At 38.9% G+C, this 19,228-nt stretch overlaps 1 protein-coding gene across 1 annotated transcript; it reads left to right on the top strand.

The window, feature by feature from the left end:
• Nucleotides 1–1,990: 1,990 nt before the first annotated feature.
• On the top strand, nucleotides 1,991–18,654 carry IER3IP1 (immediate early response 3 interacting protein 1). The gene is made up of 3 exons (XM_036245180.1): nucleotides 1,991–2,157; nucleotides 15,674–15,775; nucleotides 17,469–18,654. The coding sequence occupies exons 1-3, from the start codon at nucleotides 2,067–2,069 to the stop codon at nucleotides 17,522–17,524; spliced, it is 249 nt and encodes an 82-aa protein (XP_036101073.1). The 5' UTR covers nucleotides 1,991–2,066; the 3' UTR covers nucleotides 17,525–18,654.
• Nucleotides 18,655–19,228: the final 574 nt, after the last annotated feature.

Here is a 19,228-nt window from a genome sequence, read left to right as displayed (position 1 = left end):
AATGAATGAAATAACACGGTACTAGTACTTATACTATTATATTTTAAACTGCTTTTGCTATATCTAGAGATTTTGGGGGCTGAAGGGGCCTTAGAGGTCATAATCACCTAATTTTATAGATGAAGTGACAGGCCCAGAGAGGTGAACCTGATTCTTTTGACAATAAAAGTATTGGATATGTGAATTGTAGCCCAGTGGCTGGTGACACAAAGGGGTAACTGTGGGAGGCTTCAGTCCCACATCCACTCCATCCATCTCCATAATCTCCAGTCATCCCCTTTACCCCCTCTCCTCAGTAAATTTACAGTCTAGTAAAAACCCATTCACTGCTCAAAGCTTCCCAACAAGGCACCATGGGTGCCTCCTCCCCCGGCCCCGCCCAGTGAAGAAATCATGGAGTGCTCACTGTCTACTTACAGGTACAACCTTCCTTCTCTATCACTATCACCAGTGTCTAGAGTTCGTGAGCCTTGAAAAACTGTAGGATGTTTTGGTATCCTGTTATTTTGTTTATTCTCTCCCCCCTCCCTCTCCCGCGTCCCCCGTCCCTCTCCCTCTTCGTCTCCCCCTCCCCTCCCTTCTCTCTCTCTCTCTCTCCTAGTGTCTCTTCCAACAGCAGCAGCAACGCATGGGTTTCCAAACTCCTAGAAAGGACTAATATGTTGCTTTTCCCTTTTTGATTTTAGGGGACCCTGAGAAGTTCAGATGATTACTTTGCATACCGCTGTCAAAGATAAACAAAACTGATACCAAGTAGAATGGTAAAGACAGTATATCAGTAATATACTATTGAAGAGGGTCAAGTGTGAACTAAACTCAACTTCCATTTGTACAGGGGTGACTGGGCATTTTAAAGGGAGATCAAGGGAGTAGAAAGGGAGGAAAGCAGGGGCTCAGTAGAAGCAGGAATGTGAAAAATACAAAGTGTAAATGTTGATTGGGCCAGCTGTGTGCATTAGCTGGCAATTATTAGTTAGGATTCTGCCCTGGCAGAGACTGGGAGACAGAAGCCCTATCCTTCCTGATGATTACATTGTAAAGTTATAGCCTTCCTGTCTTTAGGAAAGACACTCTTGAACTGTGGGAGATTTATATACATCTCAAAAGGACTAAGGAAGGATTCACCAGTGTAAGCCCTTAAGGTAATTGCTGTAATACAGGGTGGGTCAGGGGCCCATTTGCAGCTGTTGGCTAGAACAAAGTAAATTTTTTGGCAGCCTTAAGCGTCCTTAGGCAGGCACTTTAAGGGGTCATCCTAGGAACAAGGCCTTAAGCTGTTAGAAACTATGTTAATGTTTTTGGTTTTGTTTGTCTTTTGATGTGGAGCAGACGGATGAAATCATGCATTGAGAATCTAGTTTTATAGGCCAAAGTGGAGGCCCTAATAGAGGGCTCAGAGCAGCCTGGCTAAAGTTTGATCAAGCAGAGAATGTTTCTCACGGAGTAATTTTAAGACGTTATTTTATTTTAATTTTTTAAAAAATTATTTGCCAAACCCTCCATTTCCTCATCTGTAAAAAAGGAATATTAACATCTCATATAGCTCTTGGGAGCTTCTATCACAGCACTGTCCAATAGAAATATAATTCAAGCCTCACCTATCATTATCAATGTCCTCACAGCCACACTTTTTAAAAAGTGCAAATAAAATTCATGTCCATTTAATTTATTTACCTATATATTCAACATACCATCTCACATGTAATTAACATTTTTAAGTTAGTGGGAGATTTTTACGTTCTTGTCTTGGTCCTAAATCTTTGAAATCCGGTGTGTATTGTTGCGTATTTTACACTTACAGCCTACAGTTCGGACCAGCCACATTTCAAGCGTTCACCAGTCACAGGTGGCTCTTGCTTGGAACAGCCCAAGTCTAGACCGCTAAGAGGACAGACCGCACTGATGTAAGCGTGGGGCGGGTCTTAGCCGGCTGGGGGCGGAGCTTCTCGGAAAGGGCGTTTCGGGCCTCGTCGGCTGCCGTAGGAGAGCGCCGGCCGTGGCGGCGCCACGTTCCTTGTGGTGGCTGCCCACGAATCACTTGGCCCTCGGGGTGGTTCCCGGCGACCATGGCGTTTACCCTGTACTCGCTGCTGCAGGCTGCCTTGCTCTGCGTCAATGCCATCGCCGTGCTGCACGAGGAGCGTTTCCTCAAGAACAGTGAGTGGGGCGGCGGGCCCGCGGTGAGGGGGCGGCGGCGGAGCCCGGGGGCGCGGACCCGAGCCGGGCCGCGTGAGGGCACAGCCTGGGCCGGGACCGACGAGCGGCGGGGGCTCGGCTTTGGGGGCCTTCCTTGCGGGGGAAAGCCGAGCCACTCATCTCACCAGGCTGGACCTCAGCAGCGGGGGAGATTGTTCCAGGGACGCCACTGTGCGCCGGGCCCTGGGCGTGGGAAGGAGGGGTGCTGAGATGAGCCGGGGACGCCCGCCTCCCGATTCCCGTCGGAGTCATTCAGTGCACTCCTCTGAGACCGCTTTCAGTGGTCAGAAACCTGCGGTCCGAGTTTTCAGTGCAAGAGGCAAGGGCGTGGCTCATTTGGAGCCCAGGTCACCGGGTGAATGAACGGATGGAGGGCCGTGGGGCTTCCTGGGCTCGGGGGTGAGGGGGACGGGAAGGGGTGGGGGTTATCGCGGCATCCCGCCACCCACGTTCCAAGAAAGTTTGTTCAGCAGGTAGTTTTAGGTGCCCACGATGTGCCAGGAACTGTGCTAGAATCGTATAAAGATGAAGACAAGTGATGCCAACCGGGACCTCACAAACCAGCAACCTCCATGGCATCCCGGGCGGGCTGCGTCTCTGTATGAGGCCGAACTGAGGCAGGATACTACGTTATGTGCCTTCTTTGGCACAGTGTACCACTTCTGTCTGTGAATCACTGAAATTCAAACCACTAAACAAGATTGATTTGTTTATTCCTTCAGAAGAGGTTTATTGAGCACAAATTATATGCCAGGCCCATGTAATAAAAGCTGAAATTACAGCAGTTACCCTGCCCTTCTAATGGAAGTTAATCTAAATAAAACTGAACAAGTAACACTAGCAGATGAAGAATATCATGAAAGAAGCGCAGTGAAATGTCAACCTATGACTTCTTGGAGGAAGTGTGTCTGACCCCAAATCTGATAAGTGGTTAAACATTAACTAGGTGAAGGTGAGGGGTTGGGAGACGTTGAGAGGATGTGAAAACTCTGGAGCAGGTGAAAACAAGGTCTTAAAGTCGGGCAGTGACATGACCAGGTTTGTACTGTTTGCAAGACCCTCTGGCTACAGTATGGAGAACAGATTGGAAGGTAGAAGAGTGGATGTGGTGAGCACCATTCCCAACAAGACAAGTAGAGATGGTGGGCATACTGTCAGCTGAGTGGGCATAATAACAAGAATAATAACAAGCAGTACTTAACACGGTGTGCCAGGGTCTGTATATTAACTTGTGTAACCTGACAACAATCTTATGAGATAGTTTTCATCCCCACTTTACAGATGGAGAACCTGAATGAAGCACAAAAGAGAGTAGGAAACTTTTCTAGATCACATAGCTAGGAAGTGGCAGACCTAGGATTCAGACTTAGGCAGTCTGACTCAAGAGTCCATCTTCTCACCACTATACATACAAAAATATAGAAGGGATCATATTGTGGGTTTATTCCCCTCCCCCCCAAAGATATATTGAAGTCTAACCCTTGGTACCTGTGAATGTGACCTTATTTGAAAAGAGAGTCTCTGGAGATGGAATTAAGTTAAGATGAAGTCATACTGGATTAGGATGGGCCCTAGATCCAATAAGGTGTCTATATAAGGAGAAAGAAAGAGACACACACACACACAGGGGGAAGAAGGCCCTGTGACAACAGAGGCAGAGATTGGAGTGGTGCAGCTACAAGCCAAACAATGCCAAGGATTACCGTTAACTGTGGGAAGCTAAGAGACAGGCATGGACAAGATTATCTCTCAGAAGCCCCTGAAGGAACCAGTTCTACAAACACCTTGATTTCAGACTTATACACTCCAGAACTGTAAAAAAGTAAATGTACTTTGTGTTGAGCCACCCAGTGTGTGGTACTTTGTCACGGTAGCCCTAGGAAGCTATTACAAATCAAGAGTTATCTTAAAGGCAGAAAAGGCAAATTTTACCATTTGGACATTGGGAATGAAGAAGAAGGGAAAAGGTCAATGATCTCTCTTGGTTTTCTGGCTTAAACAGCTGAGTGAAGGGTAAGTAAGTACCTTTACCGAGTTAGAGCGTGCCGGAGGAAGATTGGTGTGGTGGTGGTGGTTGAGAAGGTGAAGAGAATGAAACAAGTCTTGGACATGCCGAGTTTGAAATTAATCTGTGAGATATGCAAATGGAGATGTGGAGTAGTTGGTTGGACTTAAATCCATAAAAGAAAGCAAGAGCCAGAGTGGAGATTGAACTTTGTCGGCCATTGGTGATAAATGAAGCCATATGAAAAGATGAAACTGCCCAGGGAAAGAGTACAAAGGGAATTGGTGACCAGTACAGTCCTTGAGTCTCTTCCAGTATTTCATGTTTAGGGAGAGGTGGAAGAGCTGACAGAAGAAACTGAGCAGTGAGCTAAACAGAGAGATGGGAAAATCTAAACAGTGGGGTTTCACAGGAGGCAAGGACTGTTGGAAGAAGAGATAGTACAACAGTGGAATGTTCTGAGAAGCCAAGTAAGGTAAAGACTGAAAAGTGTCCTAAAGATTCAGGGTAGTAAGGTCACTGCTGATGTTACAAGAGCAATTACAGCAGTGGGTAAAATCCATATTGGAACAGGTTGAGAAGTAAGTAGAAAGTGACAAAAGGGAGACAGCAAGATTACCTAGCGTTATCACCAAGTTGGAAGAAATGAAGAAAAGTTAGCTGGAAGGTGATGCCAGGATGTGTTTTGTGGTGGTGGTTTTGTTTTTAGATAGGAGAGGCTTAAGCATATCTCGGCACTGACAATGAGAACTAGGCAGGTCTCTTCAACAAAAGTATTCAAGCAGAAGAAAGATTAAAGCACGTGTATAACAATTGTTAAATCTGAGGGATAAGTATGTTTTAAAACTTTCTTGATTAAAGGTTAAAAAAAAAAAGGAATTGGTAATGGAAAGAATTTAGTAGTGAGAGTGAAATAAAAGATATGAGAGAATTGAGGTAATTGGTAGCCTGAGGATTCTGAGAGGTGGAAAAGGATAGGTTCCAAGGCATAGATGGAGATGGCATTAAGCAGGAGGTGGGATGCTTTCTTCATTGAAAAAGGAGGAGCCCTGGCCGGTTTGGCTCAGCGGTTGGAGCATCGGCCTGCGGTCCAGAGAAGCCCAGGTTCGGTTCCCATTGAGGGCACCTACCTCAGTTGCAGTTTGTCTCCAGCCCTGGTTGGGTTGTGCAGGTGGCAACCACTCGATGTGTCCCTTTCATGTCGATGTTTCACTCTCTCCCTCCCACTCTATCTGAACAAAATATGGAAAAATGTCCTCGGGTGAGGGTTTTAAAAAAAAAAAAAAAGGAGGAATGATTAGCTGGAGATACCTAAATTTGGTGGCAGGAAGTTTTTCTTTATTCCTTACAACAAATGAGTGTTCACTAAGTGCTAGGTTGACAAGGTGTAGCAGTGTCTCTCATATATCTTGCAGTAGAACATGTATTTTTAAATAATCATACAGCCCTGGCCGTGTTGGCTCAGCGGTTAGAGCGTCAGCCCGCAGACCAGATAGTCCCGGGTTTGGTTCCTGCTAAGGGCACATACCTCAGTTGCAGTTTGTCCCTAGCCCTGATTGGGGTCATGTGGGTGGCAACCACTCAATGTGTCTCTCTCACACTGATGTCTCTCTCTCTCTCCCTGCACCCCGCCCTCCCTCCCTACCTGAAGATAAATGCAAAAATGTGCTCGGGTGAGGATAAAAATAATAAAATAATCATACAAATAGTTCATTGAGCCTGGGATAAAGGCTTTGAAAGAAGAGAAGTGGGTAAGAACCCCAGGAATGTAACCTGGTTGAATTAGGACAGTGTTCCTGAGGAAATAACATTTAAGGCTGAGTCCTGAAATAGGAATAGGAATTAGCCTTTTTTGTTTTGTTAATCCTCACCTGAGGATATTTTTTTTTTTAGAGGTGGTGAAAGGGAGGGGAGGGAGTTGAGGAGAGAGAAACAGAGAGAGACATTGATGTGACAGAGACACATAGAATGGCTGCCTCCTGCATGCTCCCTGACTGGTATGAACCTGCAACCCATGTACATGCCCTTGTCGGGGAATCAACCCTGTGATCCTTCAGTCCGCAGGCCAATGCTCTAACTGCTGAGCAACACCGGCCAGGGCGGGAATTAGACTATTTTAAGGTACCTTTAAGACTTTCAAGTGGAGCTGCCATGTAGGCAGTTGTATATACCTGTACAGGTTTTATACCCAAAAAGGAAGTCTGGGAAGGACTTACATGTGGGGATTTTCAGTTTTGGCTGATAATTTGAAACTATTGGAATGAAGTTGACCTCACAGAGAAGAGGTTCAATAATTGAGTTTTGAAATTACTCATTCCTGTCAGGGTTTTGGCTGCATGCAGTAGAAGCTGATTCTGGCTGGTAAAGCTGAAAGAAATTTACCATAAGGTTATTGTACAAATAGAACAATGAAACAGAATGGAGAATCCAAATACAAGCCTATATCTATATAGACACCTAATGTATGATAAAGGATGGCACTTCAATAAATGATTCTGGGTTAACTGGATGTCCAAAAAGAAATAAATGAATCTCGATCCTCTACCTCACACTAAACACAAATATCAATACCAAGAGCACAGTAAATCTAACTGGGAAAGATAGAACACAGCTACAATAAAAAAACAACTTTTTCTCAGTGGACCATATTATAAATATTTTAGGTTTTATGAGCCAATAGGCAAATTGCGACTATTCAGTAGATATTTATGTAACCATTTAAATATGTGAAAAACCATTTTTCCTGCTTTATTGATATATAGTTGACACATTGTATAAGTTTAAGACTGATAATTAGATACACATATGGATTGCAAAATGCTTACCACATTAAGGTTGGTTAACACATCTTTCACCTTACATAATTATCATTTTTTTGTTGTTATGGTGAGAACATTTAAGATCTATTCTCCAACTTTCAAGTATACAGTAGAGCAGCGATTTTCAACCATTTTCATCTCATGACACACAACTATTTACTAAAATTCTGTGGCACACCAAAAATACATTTCTTGCCAATCTGATAGAAGAATAGATATAATTTTGTTTCATTCATACCAGATGACTATTATGTTGGCTGCTGTCATTTTTTAATTTGACAATCTAAGGGAAAAAAGGTCAGTGCCCCTGACTAAATAGTCAGGTATTGGACGTTTTAAAAATTCTTGTGGCACACCAGTGTGCCATAACACACTGTTGAAAATTGCTGCAACAGAGTATTGTTAACTATAGTCACCATGATGAACATTAGATCCCTGGAGCTTACTCATCTTATAACTGAACGTTTGTACCCCATTTCCCCCACAACTCAACCCCTGGCAGCTATCACACTACTTTTTGCTTCTGTGAGTTTAGTGTTTTTAGATTCATATATAAGTGAAAACTTACAGCATTTGTCTATATCTATCTTACTTCACTTAGCACAGTGCCTTCAAAGTCTATCCATGTAGTTGCAAATGGCAAGATTTCCTTCTTTTATATGTTTGAATAATATTCTATTGTAATATTTACACCACATTTTCCTTTTCCATTCATCTGTCAATGGACACTTAGGTTGTTTTCATGTTTTGGCTATTGTGAATAATACTTCAATGAACATGGGAGTACATATATCTCTTTGACATAGTGATTTCTTCTCTTGGATCAGTTCCTCAGTTCCAGTAGTGGAATTGCTGGATCATGTGGTAGCTCTTTTTTTTTTTTTTATCCTCACCCGAGGACATTTTTCCATTTTTTGTTCAGATAGAGTGGGAGGGAGGGAGGGAGGGAGGGAGAGAGAGAGAGAGAGAGAGAGAGAGACCTTGATGTGAAAGGGACACATCGAGTGGCTGCCACCCCCACAACCAACCAGGGCCGAGCACAAACTGCAACCAAGGTACGCGCCCTTAGTGGGAACCAAACCGGGGTCTCTCTGGACCACAGGCTGATGCTCTAACCGCTGAGCAAAACCAGCCAGGGTGGTAGCTCTATTTTTAATTTTTTTGAGGCATCTCCATATAGTTTTCCATAATGGCTATACTAGTTTACATTCCCACCAACAGTGTACAAGAGTTCCCTTTGCTTCACATTTGCCAATATCTGTTATGTCTTGATAATGCCCATTCTAACTGGTGTGAGATGATATATCATTTTGGTTTTGATTTGCATTTCCCTGATGATTAGTGATGTTGAGCACCTTTTCATGTACTTGTTTGCCACTTGTATGTCTTTTTTGGGGAAATGTCTATTCAAGTCCTCTGTCCAAATATTAGATTATTTGGAAAAACTATTTTTTTAACCCTTTTTTAAAAATTGATTATTTTAGAGAGAGAGGAGGTAGAGGGAGAGAAACATTTATGTGAGAGCAGAACATCTATTGGCTGCCTCCTGTATGCCTGCTATTGGAGATCAAGCCCACAACCCAGGCATGTGCCCTGACTGGGAGTCAAACCAGCAACCTTTCCATGCATTGAATGATGCCCAACTGAGCCACACCAGCCAGGGCTACACAAACTATTCTTAATGGAGAGCAGCACTTCTAGAATGGTGGCATGGGAACCTCCATGGACTCACTTTCCAATGAAATAACTATACTAATTAAAGTTATTTAAGAAGACATTTAAAGTCTCTGGGAATTGTCATAAGAGCATACAGCAAATGGAGAAACTTTTTCAAGAAAATAGTGTTTCAAGAAAATCTCAACTCTCAGTAAGAACAGTAAGAATTTCTGGCATTTGAGCCACAACCTGTCCTTCACCACCCCTTAAAAGGGGGGGGGGGCAGGAAATAATAAAGATCACAGTGAAAATTAATGAAATATACAGAAGAGAAAAACAAAACCAAAAGCTGGATCTTCAAAAAGGTCGACAAAATTGACAAACCTTTAGCCAGACCAACAAAAAGGGAAAGAAGACTCAAATTACTAAAATCAGTAATGAAACAGGTGATAGCACTACTGACCTAAGAGAAATGAGGAAGATTAAAGGGAATACTATGAACAACAAATACTGTGAACAATGTATGCCAACGTATTAGATGACTTAGATGAAATGGATAGATTCCTGGAAAGAGGTGGATTATTGCACTGACTTAAGAAAAAATGTGCAATCTGATTAGACCTGTAATTTGTGAAGAAATTGAGTTAGTAACTTTTAAAAATTGCAACAAGTAAAACTTGAGGCTTCAATGCTGGATTCTATCAAACATGTAAAGGCTTAATATCAATTTTTCATATTCTTCTAAAAAATAGGAGGTAGCACTTCTCAACTCACACCATGATGCTGGTATTAACCTGATATGAAAACCAGATATCTCTTACAAATGTAGATACAGATTTTTAACAAAATACTGGCAAACTAAATCAAGTAGGATTTCCCCTGACAATGCAGGGTTGGTTTAACATTCAAAAATCAATTAATGTAGTACATCATATTAGTAAAATAAATAAATCACATGAGTATCACCATAGACACAAAAAATATTCATTGAGATACAGTACCCTTTCATGATAAAAACATTCAGTAAACCAGGAACAGGAGGGAACTTCCTCAATCTGATAAAAAACATCTAGGACACCCCCCCCCCCCCCCCAAACACACACACATTCCAACCCCAGTTAACATTACACTTGACAGTGAAAAACCAATTGCTTTCCCTAATTAGGAATAAGAAAAGATGCCCTCTCTTGCTACTTTTAACATTGTACTGGAGATTGTAGCCAGGGCAGTTAGATGAGAAAGAAGAAATAAAACACATCCAGATTGTGAAGTTGAAAAAAATAAAACTACCTCTTGTTTGCAGATAACATAATCTTGTATAGAAAATCCAAGGAATTATTAAAATGATTAAAACTAATAAATGAGTTTAGTAAGCTTGCAAGATTCAGGATCAGTAACAAAAATAATTTTTTTTAAATACATGAACAATGAACAATCAAATGAAATTAAACCGTTTTATTTAAAATATCAAAAAGAATAAAATACTTAGGAATAAATTTAACAAAAGTGTGACTCATGTTGTGAAAAGTACAAGGCATTGTTGAATGAGTTAACGAATAAATATTTTAAACATAATTAAAAAAAATCCTCTGTTCATAGATTGGAAGAGTTAATTTTGCTAAGATGATAGCAAACAGTATTATTTATTTTAAAATATAACGCAATGTTTATGAAAATCCTAGTTGGCTTTTTTTTTTTTTCTTCAGAAACTGACAAGTTGATTCTAAAAAAAAATGAAAGGAACCAAGAATAGCCAAAAAAAATCTTGAAAGAGAAGAGTGTAGTTAGATGACTCATAGTTTGAGATTTCAAAATTTACTACAGAGCTACAGCAATCAAAACAGTGTGGTATTGGCATAAGGATAGACATGTAGACTAATGGAGTAGACTTGAGAGTCCAGAAATAAACCCTTACAGGTAAAGAATAGTCTTTCAACAACTGGTGCTGGAACAATGCATATCCGTAGGAAAAAGAATGAAGTTGAACCTCTACTTCATACCTAACACAAAAATTAACTCAAAACCATAGACTTAAAAGCCATAAAATCTAAAGCTGTGTAACTCTTAGAAGAAAGTATAGGCATAAAGCTTTTTGGATTAGACAAAGCCTTCGTAGATACAACACCAAAAGCAGAAGAGTCAGAGGAAAAATACATAAATTGGGCTTCATCAAAATTAAAAACTTTTGTGCCTTGAACAGACACCATCCAAGAACACACAAAGACACCCTAGTTGGTGTGGTTCAGTTGGTTGGGCGTTATTCAAGGAATTATCCCGGGCACAGAGGCTGCCTGTTTGATAGATGTTACACTCACATCGATGTTTCTTGCTGTCTCCCTCTCCCTTCCTCTCTCTAAAAATCAGTAAACTATAAAAGACAACTACAGAATGGGAGACAATACTTGCACATCATAAATATGAAGGACTTCTATTCAGAATATATAGAGCACTATTACAACTCAGTAATCAAGGATGAATAACCCAGTTAAAATTTTTGGAAAGGTTATCTGATGGTCAACATTATTAATCATTAGAGAAATGCAAATCAAAACCATAAAGAGATATACTTCACACCAACTAGGATGACTGTAATAAAAACACACAGTAATATGCTAGTGAGGTTGTGGAGAAAATTATAACCATTCTACATTGTTGATGGGAATATAATGTGGAGTAGCAGCTTTGGAAAACATTCTGGCAGTTCCTCAAAATGTTAAACATTGATTGTTACTATATGACTCCGTGACTCCATTTTTAGGTGTAACCAGAGTAATGATAACAAACATCTACATAAAAGAACATGAATATTCATAACAGCACTACTTATAATAGCTAAAAAGTGGAAACAATCCAAATGTCCATTAACTGATGAGTAGATTACTATAATATGTGGTATAGTCACACTATGTAATATTATTTGTCAATAAAAAGGAATGAAATATTGATATGTGCTACATGGCTGAACCTTGAGATAATTATGCTAAGTGAAAGAAGCTAGTCATAAAAGACCACATATCGTTATTCCATTTATTTTTTTTATTTTTATTTTTTTTTTATCCTCACCCGAGGACATTTTTTGTTCAGGTACAGTGGGAGGAAGAGAGAGAAAGAGAGAGAGAGAGAAACATCGATGTGAAAGGGACACATCGAGTGGCCGCCACCCGCACGACCGACCAGGGCCGGGGACAAACTGCAACCAAGGTACATGCCCTTAGCGGGAACCGAACCCGGGTCTCTCGGGACCGCAGGCTGATGCTCTAACCGCTGAGCCAAACCGGCCAGGGCTCGTTATTCCATTTACATGAAATGTCCAGGATAGGCAACTACAGGGTGTCCCCCCAAAAATGTATACACAATTTGAATGATTATAAAGTCAGTGTTTATTAGCATACAGTATATTTTCAAAATCTACAGAAATGAATAATTTTTTTTTTTGTCAATGCCTGTTTTCAAACTGATAACTGTTATGGTCCAGGCAGTGCTGATAACATGAATCAGTGGAATCACAAACATCAAGAATCATTTCATTCAGTATTTGTACACATTCTTTTTCAATAGCTGCCCTCAATTCGTTGACTGTTGCCAGTTTTGTACCATAAAGTTTATGTGTCCCCGTAAAAAAGTCTAATGGATACATTTTCTTTGTTCAAAGCTTAGTCTGGCCTCACACATTATTTCAAACCAGTTAAACCTGAAAAGGAGTGAAAATTGAGTTATCAGCTGTTAAAGTGTGTATTATTTTGGGGGGGCACCCTATATATAGAAACAGAGAGCAGATTAGTGGTTCCTTAGTGCTGGAGGGGTTGAGGGATGGGAGGTGGTTGCTAATGTGTACAGGGTTTCTTTTGGGGTTGATAAAAATGTTCTAAAATTGAGTGTGGTGATGGTTACACAACTCTGAATATACTTTAAACCACTGAATTGCACACTTTAAATGTGTGAGCAGTATGGCAGGTGAATTGTATCTCAATAAGGCTGTTTTTTTTAAACCACACATTTTAAAAAATCAGACAAGTATTTATTATATCCAGTACTAATTATGAGTGATACAAAAGAAACATGAAACGCACCCTAAAAACTCCATCAAAAGTCTACTAGACTTAATAAATGAATTTGGCAAAGTAGCAGGATATAAAATTGACGTCAAGAAATCGACGGCATTCTTGTACACCAATGATGAACTCACAGAAAGAGAAACTGAAAGAACAATCTCATTTACCATCGCAGCAAAAAAATTAAGATACCTAGGAATAAACTTAACCAAAGAAGTAAAGTACCTATTTGCAAAAAACTACAGGACATTGAAAAAAGAAACAGAGGAAGATATAAAAAAGTGGAAGCACATACTTTGTTCATGGATTGGAAGAATTAACATCATTAAAATGTCCAAATTACCCAAAGCAATCTATAGATTCAATGCAATCCCCATCAAAATACCAACAACATATTTCATAGAACTAGAGCAAATACTTCAAAAGTTATATGGAACCAAAAAAGACCCTGAATAGCCACACTAATTTTGAAAAAGAAGGACAAAGTAGGTGGGATTACAATACCAGATATCAGGTTATACTACAAAGCCACTGTAATCAAAACAGCTTGGTACTGGCATAAGAACAGGCATATAGACCAGTGGAACAGAATAGAGAACCCAGAAATGGACCCAAGGCAATATGCTCAATTAACATTTTACAAAGGTGGCAAGAGCATACAGTGGAGTAAAGACAGCCTCTTTAATAAATGGTGTTGGGGAAATTGGGCAGCTACATGCAAAAAAATGAAACTAGACCATCAACTTACATCATACACAAAAATAAACTCAAAATGGATAAAAGACTTAAATGTGACCCATGAATCCATGAAAATTCTAGAAGAAAATGTAGGCAACAAAATTTCAGACATCATATGCAGCAGAATTTTCACTGATACATCACCTAAGGCAACAGAAACAAAGGAAAAAAATGAACACATGGGACTACATTGAACTAAAAAGCTTCTGCACAGCAAAAGAAACAACCATCAAAATGGAAAGGCAATCCACTGTATGGGAAAACATCATTGCCAGTGATATATCAGATAAGGGGTTAATTTCCAAATTATATAGAGTACTTATACAACTCAACAAAAGGAAGACAAAGAACCCAATTTAAAAATGGGCAGAGGAGCTGAATAGATACCTCTCCAAACAGGACATACAAATGGCCAAGAGACATGAAGAAATGCTCAACATCACTAATCATCAGAGAGATACAAATTAAAACAACAATGAGGCTATCACCTCACACCTGTCAGAATGGCCGCCATTAACAAATCATCAAACAAGTGTTGGTGAGGGTGTGGAGAAAAGGGGACTCTAGTACACTGCTGGTGGGAATGCAGACTGGTGCAGCCACTATGGAAAACAATATGGTGTTACCTCAAAAAATTAAAAATTCAACTGCCATTTGACCCAGTGATCCAGCTTCTAGGAATATACCCTAAGAAGCCTGAAACACCAATCAGAAAGAATATATGTACTCCTATGTTCATAGCAGCACTATTTACAATAGCTAAGATCTGGAAACAGCCCAAGTGTCCATCAGTAGACGAATGGATAAAAAAGCGGTGGTACATATACACAATGGAGTACTATGCAGCTGTAAGAAAGAAAGATCTCTTATCCTTTGAGACGACATGGAGGGACCTGGAGAGTATTATCCTAAGTGAAACAAGCCAAGCGGAAAAAGACAAATACCACATGATCTCACTTATATATGGAATATAATGAACATAACAGTCTGAGGAATAGGGTAGACCCAGAAACATGGAAGTAAGGTACAGACTGACAACCCTCAGGAGAGGGGGTGGTGGGGGGTGGGAAGAGATAAACCACAGAACTTATATGCATGTATGCATAACCAATGGACATGGACAACAAAGCCGGGGACGGGAAGAGGGAGATGGAGAGGAGGGTGACAATGGGGTAAAAAAGGAGAGACATCTATAACAAAAATAAAATTTTAAAAAGAAAAAAAGAAACATGAAACTCTATTAGTCAGCCAGGTCTGCCAAAACAAAGTGAAATCTTGTTTCATGATACTTGGTTCTTTCATGTAAAAATTAAAGACTTGTTCTCTGTCTTCAAGTTGAAGAGTTAACATGTCAGTAATTAATTAAGTCATTTTAGATTTTTTAAAAAATGTAATCATATGAAATATGATAGATGGACCTGAAACGAGGACAAGAGAAGGACACATTGTAGAAATGAGGACATGTAAGTCTTTAGAAGAATGTATCAGGCAATTAAAATTTGAACTAGCAGGTAAAGGTAAAGAAATAATGATTTATACTATCAGGAAAATGATGTAGAAGAAGGTAAAAGACTCATTTACAGATAATAAATGGGATAGTGGGCTAAATTCCTCACCCCAAAACTGAAAAATGATAAAGAATGATCAAGTGGAAAAAAACAAAAACAAAAAAACATGTGCCCCTGCTGGCATAATAGAGTATGCTCTGAAGGCCTAACCAACCTGTGACCAGATTTAGGTTAAAATTTCCCCCATGTAATATAGATAGTGAATATCAGTTACAATGTCGTTATACTGATAATTATGTTGGGTTTTATAAATTCTGAATTGAGCTAATTAATTATTCAACTTGACACTGCTTTTTCAGTTCTGACTTGAAAAATATTTTGTTAGTTTAAAAAAGGACTAAAAAATCAATCAGGGTGTTACAATGGACATCTTTACTTAATTAAATGTCATAGAATAATTTATTAGACAGTAGTTTATTTTATAAAACCAAAGTGGAAATGAAATGAGCTTTTGTTGCTTATCAAAAGTAAAAAATATAAAGTATTTCATTTTGTAATGTTTTTACTTTTAAGTCATACGACTTTACATGTTTTGTCTTTAACAAAGGCTCAAGATAATTTTTTAGAAAATGATTAATGAGGGAGCAAGGCAAGGGCATAATAAATTTTAACAAACCTAATCATTTTCATGTTATGCAGTTGGCTGGGGAACAGACCAGGGAATTGGCGGATTCGGAGAGGAGCCAGGAATTAAGTCTCAGCTAATGAATCTTATTCGATCTGTAAGAACCGTAATGAGAGGTAAGAAGAAAAATTAGTGGAATACACTTAAGTTTTAATTTTGTGGTTTGATTTGGTTGAAAAACTTCTCGATGTGAATATAATACCATTTTTGTTTTGTTTTTTAAATCTTCACCTGAGGATACCTTTTCATTTATTTTTAGACAAAGTGGGATGAAGGGGGGAAGGGGGGGGACATCAATGTGAGAGAGACTCATTGATTGGTTGCCTCCCGCATGATCCCAACCAAGTCCAGGGACCAAACTGCAATTGAAGTACATGCCCTTGACCAGAATAGAATGCAAGACTCTTCTGTCTAGGGCCAATGTTCTAACCACCGAGCCAAACCGGTCAGGACTCACATACCATCTTTGTAGTGGGAAATTTTTTTCTCTTTAACCTGGCTTTATTGCTCAAAAATTACTGGTTTCTTTCTTAGTTTGCTTCTCATTTCTAAGCCAGTTGATGCAAATGGAGTGCTCAGTGGTATAATCTGTTTGTATGTTATCTCTCAGAGTTGAAAGACAGTGATATTCTTACCTTTTGGAAATTCTGTTGCTTCCAAGTAGTAAAGTCATCTGGAGTCCTATAAGTCTTTCAAGAAAAAATAATAATAGGAATATACCCTAAGAAGCCTGAAACAACAATCAGAAAGAATATATGTACCCCCATGTTTGTAGCAGCACTATTTACAATAGCTAAGATCTGGAAACAGCCCAAATGTCCATCAGTAGATGAATGGATAAAAAAGCAGTGGTACATATACACAATGGAGTACTACGCAGCTGTAAGAAAGAAAGATCTCTTATCCTTTGAGACGACATGGAGGGACCTGGAAAGTATTATCTTAAGCGAAACAAGAGAAAGACAAGTATCATATGATCTCACTTATTTGTGGATTATAATGAACATAACAGTCTAAGGAATGGGGTAGTCCTAGAGATGTGGAAGTGGGGTACAGACTGACAATCCCCAGAAGAAGGGGTGGTGGGGGAGAGATAAACCACAGAACTTATATGCATGTGTGCATGAACAATGGACATGGACAACAAAGCTGGGGACAGGGTGAGGAGGGAGAAGGAGGGGGGCATCAGTGGGGGAAAAAGGAGAAACATCTGTAACAAAAATAAATAAATTAATTAAAATAATAATAATAAAGGTCCCATATTTGCTATGCTCTTAGAAGATATTTTAGAGCAACTCAGTAGAGAAGAATTAAAAACCTTTTATTGAAAACCATTAAAACAAGGGTCTCTTTTTCTGTCTCTGTCTTCCTCTTTTTTTTTTTAGCTGCTTTAATCACAACTTTGAATAGAATAATAAGTTCATTTTTAATTTAGTGATGAAGCTATCGAATCTGTTTTGCACTGTATTTCTAATGTCAAGTGTCACTGGTAGCCATATGGGTCTATTTCTGCCTGGGTCCATTGTGCTTCTGTATTCCCAGAGCTACACTAGCACTATCCACAGATGTTTCTGTATTAATCTATTTGTATCAATGGGACTCCTATCCCACATCCCACAAGCCCTCTTTAAAATAAGTTTTGGATTTTATGATCTAGTGCATGTTTGAATGTTCCTATTATGAGTATTTGCAACATGATTACAATGACATATTGTTAGGTATTTCCATCTTTCCTGGATGCTAGTAACTATGACTTAGTTTTTTTCTGATATTTTCTTTATAGTAACAAACTTTTTTTTTTTTTTGCAGTGCCATTGATAATAGTAAACTCAATTGCAATTGTATTACTTTTACTGTTTGGGTGAAGATCAGTGAGGGAAATGGAGACTCAGAAGAAGAGATTCCAGCAGAAGTTATTACTTTGGTCTTTTTTGGAATATACATATCTTAGCTGGCTGTCCTTGGACTTGACAAAAATGTAAATGTGATGATAAAACTAGAGTCCCTATTTATCTGACTTTTTACAGTGTTGCACTTACAGTTTCATTACAAAAAGATCAGATCATCAGAGGCAGTTAACTGTCCAGGATTGGAATACATTTGATTGTTGACTGTTAATAAAAGTTCATGCAATGATAAAGATTGTTCAAAGAGTGCAGAACTGTCACTTTCGTGTTTTTAGAGCTTTTTCTCTCACTTCTCAGGGATGAATTTTTTTTTAAACTTTTGAAGTTTCTTGTGACTTAGCTATGGATGCTCAGAGAGTGATTATCCTCCTAGATAAAATTAAAGGATTTTAAAATGTAATTGCTACATATAAAGTGAAAAGTAAGTAATTGGGATGATTGTATTTTGAACTCTTTGGTTAAATATTTTGTCTGTATTGTCTTGGCTATGAAAAATTCGAATTTTTAGCAGCTATTGAGGAGCAATACAATCTGCTTTAGAGAGAATTATAATTTTTTAAGTTGGATAGTCACATAGTGATTGTGTTTTTGTTTTAAATTCTTTCCATGCATTTCTTATTTTAGTAATTGGCCTGAATGATGAGACCAGTTCAGTATCTACATATTTTCACTGACAGAAAAATCTGAGTAGAAAAGTCTCTGCCCTTTTTACAATGATGACTTATTTTTTTTGAAATCAACATAAATACTAGCCTGCAAGAGCAATCCTGAACAATCACAATTATAAACTATACTAAGAAGACTTATCTACATAAGAAGATTTTATTCTGAAGCATTTATATGTCCCCAAACTATCCATGTTTTCAATTTTTGGAGCAGTATTTTAAAAAGTGTGATTCTTAATTCTTCTTTCCATCTGTCACTAGGGCATTCATGCTGGATAAATTTTTGTTTTGTTTTGATGTCTTAGACCATCCTATATTTTGCTCATACCATAATACAGTTTTATGCAGAAAAGTTAAAACTATGTAAATGGTTTTTCTGGAAATTGGTTATAATATTTTAAAGGGGATGGAATGGCACCTTTGTTTATGGAACAACATTTGTAAATAAAGTAAAATTTCTAAGTCAAGCACTTGTTTTTGTATCTAATGTATACCTGTCAAGTGTTAATGAAGTTAATCTCATTTTGTGTGTAACACTTGTATATGTTCTTTCCTGTAAAATCCAAGCACAGATTTTTGTATTGTTGTTGTTAATCCTCACCCATGGATATTTTTCCATTGTTTTTTTTTTTAGACACTGTGGAAGGGGGTAGAGGGTGAGAGAGAGAGAGAAAAAAAGAAACAAACATCCATGTGAGAGAGACACATCGACTAGTTGTCTCCCACATGACCCTGACCCCAACCTTGACTGGGGCTGGGAATCGAATGTGCAACCCAGGTACGTGCCCTTGACTGGGAATCAAACACGAGACCCTTTGGTCCACAGGCTGATGCTCTAACCTCTGAGCCAAACCGACCAAGCAGATTTAATGAAAGTAAACGTTCACAATCCATGTTTTTCTTCAGTGAATTGAATTGCTGACATACATCAAGAAGACACACGAGCAATTTTTATTCTGTAACTTAATTTACTTCTAAAACTTTGGAGCAGGTATTG

Source organism: Molossus molossus, unplaced genomic scaffold, assembly GCF_014108415.1.
Source record: "Molossus molossus isolate mMolMol1 unplaced genomic scaffold, mMolMol1.p scaffold_m16_p_6, whole genome shotgun sequence".
NCBI classification, from domain to species: domain Eukaryota; kingdom Metazoa; phylum Chordata; class Mammalia; order Chiroptera; family Molossidae; genus Molossus; species Molossus molossus.
This window is presented reverse-complemented; position numbering and strand designations above follow the sequence as displayed.

Coding starts and splice junctions, on each gene's coding strand:
- IER3IP1 (XM_036245180.1), top strand. CDS start 2,067: ATGGCGTTTACCCTGTACTCGCTGCTGCAGGCTGCCTTGCTCTGCGTC. Junction 2,158..15,673: donor GGAGCGTTTCCTCAAGAACA/GTGAGTGGGGCG, acceptor CATGTTATGCAG/TTGGCTGGGGAACAGACCAG. Junction 15,776..17,468: donor TGTAAGAACCGTAATGAGAG/GTAAGAAGAAAA, acceptor TTTTTTTTGCAG/TGCCATTGATAATAGTAAAC.